A 12,605-nucleotide genomic window follows, 5' to 3' on the forward strand; every position below is an offset into this window, starting at 1 on the left:
TAACAACTTCCCCACTCCATCCCTGCAGGCCAATGCTAGCTGACCACCTGGTTTTGTAAAGTTTTATTAGAACATAGCTGAGCCCACTTGTTTTCACATTGTCCGTGGCAGCTTTCACACCGCAATGGTAGGAGTGGATGTGGCAAAGGCCTTCGAGCCAAGCAAGCCTAAAAATATTTGCTCTCCAGTCCTTTACAAAAATTCTGCCAGCTCCTGGCCCATTTTATTCCTTCTCTCTCCTTGAACTTCCTCCTCCAACACCTTCACTCTCAGCCCATGACCCTGCTCTGTATTTCACTAAGACATCACAAGCAATCAGAAGCAAAGTTCCATATTACTTAGATATATAATAAATACCTTTGGATATATTATAAAGCATTTGCTGACCTAAACACTTTCTCCACCTCTTTTGTTTCTGCTTCAGTCTAAGCCTCCACCAGCATTTGCCTGGATTATTACAAGGGCTTCCTAATTGGTCCCCTGGCTTCTTCCCTTGCCCCCCTACAGCTGATTCTAAACCCAGCAGCCAGAGTTATCTGGGTAAAACAGGAATTAGATGATATTACTCCTCTGCTCAAAACTGGCCAGCAGCTCCCATCTCAGTGTAAACAGCCAGAGTCCAAACAATGCCTGTGTGAGACCCTCGTAGGTGTAAGTCCCCATAGCTCTGATACTTGTTCCCTTTGCTCCAGCCACACTGGCCTTGCTGTCCCTCAAAAAGAGCAAGCAAGCTAAAGCCTGAGGACTTTGGGCTTGATGTTTCCTCTGCTGGAGCACTCTTCCAGATGAATCTCCTTTCCAGTTTTTGTGTGTTTATTTGCTTAGTTTTCGCCTTGCCTACAGCATGTGAAAATTCCCAGGCCAGGGATCGAACCCATGCCACAGCAGTGACAACGTCAAATCCGTAACCTACTGAGCCACCAGGGAATTTCTCCTTTCCAGTTTTTAACCAAGTAATTAATTTCACAGTTCTACTTTCCTTAACCAACCTAGTTTAAATTGCACTCCCCACAATTCTATTTTCTGCTCTTCTAATCACCACCTAACATGCTAATTCCACATGGACTCTTTTGCTTAAGCTTGTAACCTCTGCACCTACGACGGTCTATCTCCCAGTGAAGGTGCGTATAATAAATAAATAAATGAAAGTGAATAACTATTCAAACCACTGTACTGTTAATCTTCACAACACATCAGACTTTTTTTTTTCTTTTTAGGGCTGCACCTGCAGCATATGGAGGTTCCCAGGCTAGAGGTCCAATTGGAGCTACAGCTGCCAGCCTATACCACAGCCACAGCAATGCCAGATCCAAACCACTTCTGCAACCTACACCACAGCTCACGGCAATGCCAGATCCTGAACCCACTGAATGAGGCCAGGGATGGAACCTGCAACCTCAGGGTTCCTAGTCAGATTCGTGTACGCTACACCACAATGGGAACTCCACGCATGGGATTTTTACCTCCTAAAAGTAATCTTAGCTAGTAGTGACATCTATGTGCCTTTTCTAATGTTAATAAGTGTCATGCTATTCATGATGACGGGTTCTAGGTTTTCTTCCTTCTATCTCAATTCTAAATGGCTGTGGTACAAGTCTTGATGCCAATCATCTTAAATATGATGAGAAAAATATTTTATATCAGGAACTTACTTGTAAAGCATTTTGTTTGATGGAAACCTGGCCTTCTAACATGGCTAAATCTAATGTAGGGCTTCTTTCCAATTTTTATTATTTCTTTCCAACCTACTATGATTTTTTTAATGTCCACTTGGCCCACGTTCTAGATAACTCTTCAGACTGTTCATCACAGTATTGTGATGAACACAAAATAAGTATTTCCAGTAAACCTATAGAAAGCCCTAACAAAAAACTATGCATAATGATTGACTTTGAAAAGGTACCTATAGAGAATTTTCCTCCAAAATAGTAACTTACTAGTAGCTTTGCTACCTGTTCTTTCAATGCTTTAATTCTGTTGTTTAAAACATATATATTGCATAGAATTTTTTTCTTTTAGAGAGATTTTACTAATATTTTCTAACATAAATGAGGTGCATTATGGTTGACTAAACGGCTTCACATACATCATCTTTTTTTTTTTTTTTTGCCAACAAACCAGGATTTATTATAACGGCATGCTCATTTGTTCAAATATTTACAGAATGCCTATTACATACCAGTCACTGTTTTTCAGAAGCTTATGATATAGCAGTGGATAAAAACTCTCACCCTCAGAGATCTTCAATTTATCCCAGAGAGAAGCAAAAGAAGCTGACATGGTTGCATTTAAAAAGCTGTGCAACCATCCACCTCTAAGAGTAGAACTAGTTCCCTCAGGAATGAGGCCTGCAGTGCCCATTCCCACCTTAGCTCATTCTTGGATATGAGAGCGTCCTCAGAACAGGAAACCTCCCCAAAAGGAAGGAACATGCAACAGGACCCATCATGCAATGGAATGTTTCCAGCTTTCTCCCAGAATGATGACGAAGCAGGACTGAGCATCTTACAGGTCAGGTGTGTACCTACCCTCCCTGCTTTCCAGTGAGGCTGGCTGCACAGGGACAATGACTTGGGTCTGGAATAAGATCATGCCTGGTGCCCAGAGAGGGAACGGCGGTCGATGCTGGCTGCCTGATCACTCCAAGCTACCACCATCCACTCATTCTCTTAACTGACTTTTTCAATTTGAGTCTAGAAAGTGACATCAGTTACTCAAAAGGGACAGTTCACTCGAAAGTGTGCAAACACGGTTTCACTAAGTAAATGTCCAGTGGAGACTTAGTGCTGGAGGCAGCGGCTTTCTGCAAGGGCCACGGGAACCTCCTTGCTGTGCAGCTCACCCCCGGCCATCAGAGCGCAGCTTCTTAACCTGGGGCGTGTGAACCATGATGACCCCAGAGGTATATATAGTGTTGTGTGTATATCTGAGGAGAGGGTCCGTAGCATTAAGAAATATGTTTACAAGGATGCTTGTAACTTCTCAAAAGTTGAAAAACCGCAGTATCAGAGGGTCTTTGCCTGTCCCCTGGTAAAATGAAACATGGACCCTGCTGTCACAATGATCCCAGCCACAACACTGTGTTACGAGGCTGGTTTAGAGGTGGGTTATTAGGAAGATGCAGACATAGTGGCTGTCTACTGGCAGTGGTCATTTGGGATCTGTTTTTTCCCTTTAATAAAGCAATGACCGACTCTTCATGCTTGGGAATCTGCCTCCTCAAAAGCAGTCCTCACTCATCTGAGAAAGAATGAATATGTGTATATGTATGACCGGATCACTTTGTTGTACAGCAGAAATTATCACAACCTTGTAAATTAACTATACTTCAATAAAACTTAAAAAAAAAAAAAAAGGTAGGAGTTCCCATCACGGCACAGCGGAAATGAATCTGACTAGGAACCATGAGGTTGAGGGTTCAATCCCTGGCCTCGTTCAGTGGATTAAAGTGTTGCCGTGAGCTGTGGTGTAGGTTACAGACGTGGCTTGGATCTGGCGTTCCTGTGGCTGTGACATAGGCTGGCTGCTGTAGCTTCGATTCAACCCCTAGCCTGGGAACCTCCATCTGCTGTGGGTGTGGCCCTAAAAAGCAAAAAAAAAAAAAAAAAAAGAGTCCTCCCTCTAAGATAGCAGTAAATGAAGGACTTAACTTTCCTAATGACACTTCTTTCCCAACCAAAAATGTATGACCAGACACCCACATCAGTCTCCTGGAGCCATGACTATTCATGGACAGTGTCATGTCCCCACAGGCTTGTGTTCTCCATGCCCCACAAGAAAAGGTACAAAAGGGGCTGGGAGCTCTTCCTCTTCAAAATCACTGTCTGTGTTATTGTTCAGACTGGAGACACATACATTATCTTAATCTTTAAAATAACTATAAGGAATAGGTACTATTAACCCCCCTAAAAGATAAATGGCTTATCTAAGGTCAGACTTTCACCGAATCTAAGATCTGGGTCTTAGACTGAAAAGATCTTTGCCACCTAGTTCAGGGGAACAATAAAAGAAAATTATGAGATAATGTCTATACTTTCCCTCTTGATTTGTATACTTTTTAGATGGGTTCATTACATTTCATCTTAAATCTGAATTTCTTAAATTCCATTTCTTCCATGGATGATTACAAAGGTAACAACACATTTCTGTCCAAACAGGAAAATCCTATCTGTTCTTCCTCATTTGTCAAAGCAACCTGGTCTGTGGCCCCCAAGAGCCTGAAGAGTCGCATGATTTCTATTTAACCCAGGGTCAGGACCCAGGATTGTATGACTTCCATATGTTTACCTATGCCTGCTCAACAATTTCATCGTACCTCTTCTTGGAGAATCCGAATCTTAAGAATCAGAGCCCGGTTTTCTGTCTCCTGATTAAGAGAAAAGTCATTTAAAATATTTGATAAGTTTATGAAAATACCAAATATTTGCTTCCAAAGCTATCAACATTTTTTTCCTTTTATCAACCTCGAAAACAGTATTAATAGACAACAAATGAGACTACTCTGAAAATATCCTCAGCGTGGGGTGAAGCCTTTGGCTTCTAGTTTCTTGGGATCTGTTGAGAAGTCACTCTTTTTGACTCAATCTAACTATGACAAGGCAGGAAAGATGAAAAACAAAAAGGAATAGCCTGGCTTTTTCCTCTGCTATTTGACTCTCATCCACTTAGGACAGTATGTATGAACTCATCCATTTACACAGCACCTTGAAAACAGAGTTCCAGCTTTCTGCTTAGAGCTAGGGGTATTCCGAGATTCAACGTTACCAGAATATGGGAACATCAAAAAGTCTTTTATAAGTGGGAGCCCTAAATTCAGAACCGTCAGAAGAAAAAATATCCCAGGACAGGATTTATGCCAAAGTGTTAACAATACATCTTGTGGATAGGGTAGGGTAAGGATTTTATGGGTTTGTTTTCTTTCTCTCTTTTTTATTTATTTATTTTTTTTATGGCCATGCTGGAGGCATATGGAAATTCCCAGGCTAGGGGTTGAATCAGAGCTACAGCTGCAGGCATACACCACAGCCAGAGCAGCATGGGGTCCAAGCTGCATCCGAGACCTATGTCAGAGCTCACAGCAGTGCCAGATCCTTAACCCACTGAGCAAGGCCAGGGATGAAACCCACATCTTCATGGATACAGATCTGAATTCTTAATCTGCTGAACCACAATGGGAACTTCTGTTTTCTTTCTTAATATGCATTTCCTTATTTTTGTAGAGTGAACAGATATTACTTTTATAACATTAAAGTAAAAGGGAGATCATCTTAGGCCAGGATGTTACTAGTACCAGAATAAAGGAACATACACCACCACAGAGTTGGAACCAGAAGATGTGAATTCAATTCTCACTCTACCATTAGACAAATGACTTTGAATAACCAAAACTTTTCTAAACCTCACCTATAACTCTATTAATTTTTTGAAATGAAGAACAGCAACTTCTGTTTCTACCTCATAGAATTTCTTTGATGACCAATGAGAGGAAACATCAAAAATTCTTTTGAGGAGTTCCCGTCGTGGCGCAGTGGTTAACGAATCCGACTAGGAACCATGAGGTTGCGAGTTCGGTCCCTGCGCTTTCTCAGTGGGTTAACGATCCGGTGTTGCCGTGAGCTGTGGTGTAGGTTGCAGACGCGCCTCGAATCCAACGTTGCTGTGGCTCTGGCGTAGGCTGGTGGCTGTAGCTCCGATTCAACCTCTAGCCTGGGAACCTCCATATGCTGCAGGAGCGGCCCAAGAAATAGCAAAAAAAAGACCAAAAAAAAAAATTATTTTGAAATTGTAAAACATTGAATTGTACAAGTGCAAAGGATCAGAGATATCTGTCAAGACTATGCACTTTAACAGAAGCAGCTAACATCCATTCCTAGGAGGAAAAAGGACACTGACTGTTTTCCATGTATTAACTCATTTAACCCTCCCAGGTCTAAGGTAAGTAGGATGGCCATGTCCATTTTTCACAGAGGACTTAATAAGGCTACATAGTTTGCCTAAAGTTACACAGCCCTCAGAGTCAGGACTTGAAAGCCTGCAGTCTGATTCCCAGTGGTGGGCTCTTGATCATTGCTCTACCTGGCTTCAACCTAGAAGCTCCTCAGCAGTTCCAGATTGATTCTTTCTTGCAATGCATTCACAGAGATTTGCAGGGCCACCTGACACTCAATGAGTCTAGTCCCCGTATTTCACTTTTGAGGCAAGACCTAAGCCAAGCTATGTTGTTTGTAGGAGGTCACGAGTGAAAGACACAGGCCTGGGATCAAAGGCTCCTGATGACTTACAGACCTAAAAATAATCAGTCTGAATGGCTTTCAGCTGACCCTGCTGTGGTGCACAAAGCTAGAATACTGCTGAAAGATATCAGGATTCTGAAAATTATAACTAAAGCTCTAGATATTTGTTTAAACATTCTCAATAAAAACAATTACTTCTCTGGCAGCTAAGTTAAAGCTTAGGATAAATAATATTTTGCTCCAAAAGTTATAAGCCCTGGAGTTCCCTGGTGGCCTAGCAGTTAAGGACTTGGCATTGTCACTGCTGTGGCTCAGGTCACTGCCATGGCCCCTGAACTCCCACATGCCACTGGTGCAGCCAAAAAAATAAAATAAAAATAAAGAATAAGGTAAATAAAAATTACAAGCCTGTGCTTATTTAGTATAAGGACTGATTTATGGAGCTTATTAGGAACCTGTATGTATTGAGATAATGGATTTTGTTCTAAAACCTAAGGAAAAGATCAAAGTTTCACAGAAAAAAAATTTTGGAAAAATCTAAGTGGTGTTTAGTGTCAGATATTTATGAATTCATTTACTAACTTAAGAAGGCACTCTAGATCTTCACAAACCATTGTAAGTATATTTAATTTGTAAAGAATTTTTATCCTGGGAGTTCCCATCATGGCGCAGTGGAAACGAATCCAACTAGGAACCATGAGGTTGCGGGTTCAATCCCTGGCCTTTCACAGTGGGTCAAGGATTTGGCGTGGCTGTGAGCCGTGGTGTAGGTCACAGATGAGGCTCAGATCTGGTGTTGCTGTGGCTGTGGTGTAGGACGGCAGCTACAGCTCCAATTAGACCCTTAGCCTGGGAACCTTCATATGCCACAGGTGAGGCCCTAAAAAGCAGAAGAGCAAAAAAAGAAATTTTATCCTGGGTTGAAAAGAAAAACACAATTTTTCAAATCCTGCCTGCCTTTACTTCTCTAAGGTGTTACCAATTCATTCATCAGCCTACTGATTTCTGATCTTTGCCTCCATGTAAACCCTCTTAGGTGTCAGTTATGTAAATTAAAAGCCAAGGTCCAAGTACTTGAGTGACTTACTAATTGTTTGTTTTGGGCTACAATCTTGGTCTTCTGCTCTTCCGAAGCATTCACACTAATTTTCAGTTCCTCCAGTTCTTCTTTTAACAGATTTGTTCTCATAATAGCCTGGTGGGCACTGTGGGGGCGGGGGGAGAAGGCAATGAGCAAAACCTCAAATATAACCGTCAAAGATACTAAGTAAAGCCACAGACTATTTTTGGACTCAAGTTGAAAACCACTGAAAACTCAAACCAGATGCCAACAATAGTAAAAATATACCCAAGATCTTTCACAGCCCTTGGAAAAGGAAGGGATTTGGGTGAGATATGGTGGAAGAAAAAAGACAGAAGGAAACAAACATATTCCTGAAGATAAAGATTTGGAAACTCCCTTTAAAATCCATCATTGGCTGACTCACGTTTTTTTCTTCTACTACTAAGATATAATGTTAGTTAATGCGATTCCACAAATATTACTGAATAATACCATGATCAGATACTGTACCCTGCAAGAAGACCTGTGATGTTAGGCAAAAGAGATATGAAGCTTACCCTTGGAGAAATTACATACTAGTGAAGGAGATGACAACTAAACCAAAAAAATGTTACAAATAATCTCTATCTGATCTATTTTTTTAATTTTATTGGAATATAGTTGATTTACCATGTTGCGTTTCAGGTGTACATCAAAATGAATCAGTTATACACCTACATATATCCATTCTTTCTCAGATTCTTTTCACACATATGTTATTACAGAGTATTGAGTAGATTTCCTTGTTAACCTATTTTATATATAGTATGTGTATTCCATACGATATATATTTTTTTTATTTGTTAAAATTTTTTTATTTTTTGTCTTTTGTCTTTTTAGGGCCACACCCGTGGCACATGGAGTTTCCCAGGCTAGGGGTCCAATCGGAGCTGTAGCTGCCAGCCTACGCCACGGCAACATGGGATCTGAGCCACGTGTGCGACCTACATACACCACAGATCCCAGCAATGCCAGATCCCTAACCCATTGAGGAAGGCCAGAGATCAAACCTGCGCCCTCATGGATACCAGTCAAATTCATTTCCACTGAGCCACGATGGGAACTCCATGATATAGATTATCTAACTAGTTTACTAGAGTATTGTTTACAATAACAAAGCCTTAGAAGGAAACTAAATACCCAACAAAAAGAAACCTGTTAAATGTATCTTGGTAACCCATACTATGAAATTACCTATTTGTAAAAAGAATCTCCCCAAAGATTATAAACTGTTTTCTGAGCAGGGTCTGGAAGAAGGTACAGTTTTTTCCTTACTAAGAAATGACATTGATCACCCAACCAGTATTTATTCAGCTCTAACTCTGTGCCACTCAATTTGCTAGGTACTGAATAAATGCGAACCCAATGGTGAGAATGCTGCCCTTCTGGAATTTTTAGCCTAGAAAGGTAAAGAGACCATCTTTATCGTTATACAGTATAAGAAGACACTGGTTGGCATGAACTCAAGTTCTGTGGACACTGTAAGAGGAATATAGCTGAGATAATGAGAAGGAAATGGGGGACAGAGGAACAGAGAACAGATGGCTCCCTGAGGGACTGCAAGCAGTCAGATACTGCTGGAGCCTAGAGGGGGAAATGACAATTAGAGATAAGGTATCAGAGGCCTCATCATGAAGGGCTTTGCAAACCAGATGAAGGACTTTGGATTTGATCCTGAATGTGAAAGGGATCCACTGGAGTGTTTAAAGCCGGCGGAATGATGTGGTCAGCCTAGCAATTAAGAGGAGGCTTCCTGCTGGGGTGGCACAGCTTTGGAAAAGGCAGGGCACCTAATCAGAAGGTCGCTGCGATGGTGCAGGAGCGGGGGATGTTGACCTGAACCACACGGCAGCTGTAGGAATGGAAAGAACTACATCTGTCTGCCAGCGATAAAGTGGGTAAAGCAGGACTTGCTATTTGATTTTGAAGTGCAGGCGGAGGAAGAAAAAGGAAACAGAGATTTCTGGTTTGCAGGCATGTGGAAGGGACTGCTCTTCTCTGGCAGATATGCTACTAAGCACTGGGAAAACCAGGAGAAATAAGACATGGCGCTTCCCATCAACAAGGACACGACACAGAAGGCAAATTACACCATGAGGTGACGATGGCACAGTATCAAAAATAGACTGTGAGGGCAGAAAGGAAACAAGCTCTTTCTTAAGGATTGGGGGGATTGGGGGAGAGAAGGACACAAAGGCTGAATTCTGTAGACACTGGTATTCTGGCTGCCCATCCAGGTTCTCTAGGCTCTCTGTCCATTCCTCCAGTTACCCAGTTCCCTCCTAAGGCATTTCTTCACTGCTTAAGTGAACCAGAGTCAGTATCTAGTGCTTGCAACCAAAAACCCTGACTGGCACATTCATCTAAAACATAGTTGTGGGTTTTTTGAAAGAAACTTTGAATTTTTATATTTTAAATAAATCATAAACGAGCCAGTTGTGGGATGGAGAGATCTTGAAGTCAACACTTTTTTTTTTTTTTTTAATATCTATAGATTGGTTGGAGGCTGGTCAAAAATTAGGAGGGTAAGAGTTCATGGTCAGAATGTCTGTCTTTTCAAGTTAACTCAGAACTTTCCTGTTCAGAATTTTAGCACCTGCAATGTCAGTAAACACAGACTTTGTGAGAACCTTGTTGCTTGTTTCCTGATACTCAAGCATCTCCCTGCAACCTATTTTACCCATGTCTTGACACTTTATCTGGTATGCCTCCTGGGTCTGTTGTTCCTTTTTTTGTCTTAAGCTAAGGTCATAACTTTTTTTATCCTTCTAGGCTATTGGTGCTCTCTGGGCACATTTTAAACCTGACTCATCAATAAATCACCCATAATATTTAGCATGGGACTTTGTATAAAGTAAAAGTTCCCACTGAACCACAGAATGTTTGGATGGATTCACACTTGACCCATAGGCATATGGCATACATAGACAACACTACTTTAAATGACGTAGAGAACATCATTGCTAGAAAAGAACTAATAAACATTGCTGGTGGTAAAATGGTGCATCCATGGGATCTGTGGCTGTGGCATAGGCTGGCAGCTATAGCTCCAATTTGACCCCTAGCCTAGGAACTTCCATATGCCACAGGTGTGGCCCTAAAAAGCAAAAAAAACAAAAAACAAAAAAACAAAACCCTAGAGTAGGCAAATTCATAGAGATAGAAAGTAGATTAGTTGCCTGGGGCTAAGGGGAGGAGAAAATGGGAAGTGACTGCTAGTCAGTATGGGATTTCTGTGTTCTCTTTCATTGATTTACGTGCAGCTGTCCAGTTTGCCCAGCACCACTTGCTGAAGAGACTTTTTCTCATTTTATATTGGATTTTTTTTTAGAATGATGAAATGTTCCGGAATTGGATCATGGTGATGGTTGCACAACCTTGTGACTATACTAAAAACACTGATGATTAATTGTATCCATTAAAATGGTGAATTTTGTGCTATGTGCATTATATCTCAATTAAAAAGCAGATTTTTTAAAAAAGGAAAAAGAAATGAAAGATCCCAGCATTCAGCACCCCCACCATGGCTCACCTTTTTATCTGAAGGCGCAATTCAGTACAGTCCTCGGATAACTGGGTGTTAGCTTCTTCCAAGGTTTCTAATGCCAATTTCAAATTGTTATTTTCCTCCTCCAATTTCTGCTTGTTGAAATGCAGGTCTGCTGCATAAGTAATCAAATCAGGCACCTCTCTGCTGGTGAAAGAATGAGAATAATCTTCAACATCTCTAATTCTCTTCCCGTCAAAGTAAGATATATGGTTAAGCCCAAACAGGCTTAAATATTCCTATGAGATTTTCTACTTTATCTTCATTCAGCCTCATAAACATAGTTCATCTACACAAAATTTATTCAAGCAATTTATTACAATAGTATCAAAGATTTTTTTCCAGAACTACCATATAGTCACTTTGCTCTACAGCAGAAATTGACAGAACACTGTAAGTCAATGATATTTTAATTTTAAAAAAAGTTTTAAAGAAAGAATTGCCCGGTATTTAGCATCTACCACTTGTGAAATAGACTTCTACAGCTTTTGTTTCTTCCTTTCCACTTCAATCCCAACATTGGCCTCCATCTACATTAAAGAGTTCCGAATTCTCTCTGGGCTGTGAGAAAATCCCAAAATAAACTGACACTGTAGTCCTTCAGTCAAGAGATCTTGACAGGTTAGAACTGGCCTTTAACTAGGAGGCAATTCCTAGAGTCTTATAACTGCAGCCTGTAGCTCACAATTTAGTACTCATCTTTCCTAATATATTCTATAGCTTGTTAATGTTTGTGGGTGTCACTCTTGCCCCCAGCATTTGATCAGAAGCCCTTTGAGAGTCCAGATTGTATGTTTTGTGGAGTCCCAGGGCCTCCTCTTCCTCTCTGTTATCTTATACTAGAACTCAGCACAGGTTGGCTACCTAGATCCCACGGCCATATTTTTTGCATGGATAAAACTGAAATGGCAAAGATAAAATAAGGAAGGACAGACTCACCACTCCTTAATACCTAAAACTCACATTTAGCATAAGACAGCTTTTCTCATTCATATCTAAAAATATCCAGTGTAGAAATGCTTTAAAAATAATACCCCAAAGACCTTAAGGTCAATGTCATCGCTCTGCTTCAAATGCAACTTGTTTTCCATGGAAAACACATGAAATCAAGGAAAGAGAATGATTTCACAAGTGAGAAAATGTTTAACTCCTACTAAACTTCTATAATTTGTATTTCCAGTGAAATTACTTCTAGTGCAATTGGGATAGAATAGTTAGGAGTTAAAAATAAATTATGGTAGCCCACCACTCACAAAGAGCTAAGTGACTTCACTGTAAATAAAATGTGTACCTCTAGGAAATAATAAGAAAGGTTGAGACATTTGAGAAAGCATTACAAGTAAGGATGCTTACAGGACTCCTTTAGACAAGTCTCCACCCAATACCTCAAAGCTCGGTGATGCAGAATCTGTTATATTTGTGGTCATCTTAACTGGAACACACACAAGAGAATTTTATGAAAAATCCATCTCTCCAAACCACAAGAAAGTGGTAGAACAATCTGAAGAAACATCTACATACTTGCTCCACCTGATTTTATGCTGTCCTGTTCAAAAGCAGAATCATCCATTCTGCTGCTTGATCCACTATTCATTCCTTCCCTGTAGTCAAAAGACAAAAACAATGGGAAAAAGCAAAAAAAAAAAAAATCAAAACAAAACAAAAATACAAAACCAGTGAGCTAGGATTCTTTGCCAAACTTGAGCTTATCTAAGTTTTTAGG

At 40.6% G+C, this 12,605-nt stretch overlaps 1 protein-coding gene across 2 annotated transcripts in view; it reads right to left on the bottom strand.

The window, feature by feature from the left end:
* Positions 1–12,605, bottom strand: part of LOC106507512 (lymphoid-restricted membrane protein) — a 127,604-nt gene that overhangs the window by 82,559 nt on the left and 32,440 nt on the right. Inside the window, exons 5-9 of one of the 2 annotated variants that reach the window (XM_021092187.1) lie at positions 12,404–12,483; positions 12,236–12,314; positions 10,868–11,026; positions 7,321–7,438; positions 4,316–4,366 (exon numbers count right to left, since the gene is read on the bottom strand). In XM_021092187.1, coding sequence (XP_020947846.1) covers positions 4,316–4,366; positions 7,321–7,438; positions 10,868–11,026; positions 12,236–12,314; positions 12,404–12,483 — 487 coding nt within the window. Of the gene's footprint in view, positions 1–4,315; positions 4,367–7,320; positions 7,439–10,867; positions 11,030–12,235; positions 12,315–12,403; positions 12,484–12,605 lie in introns of both variants that reach the window. The other variant, XM_021092186.1, reaches the window with a different exon arrangement.

The sequence above is a fragment of the Sus scrofa genome, chromosome 5, assembly GCF_000003025.6.
Source record: "Sus scrofa isolate TJ Tabasco breed Duroc chromosome 5, Sscrofa11.1, whole genome shotgun sequence".
Lineage (NCBI taxonomy): Eukaryota > Metazoa > Chordata > Mammalia > Artiodactyla > Suidae > Sus > Sus scrofa.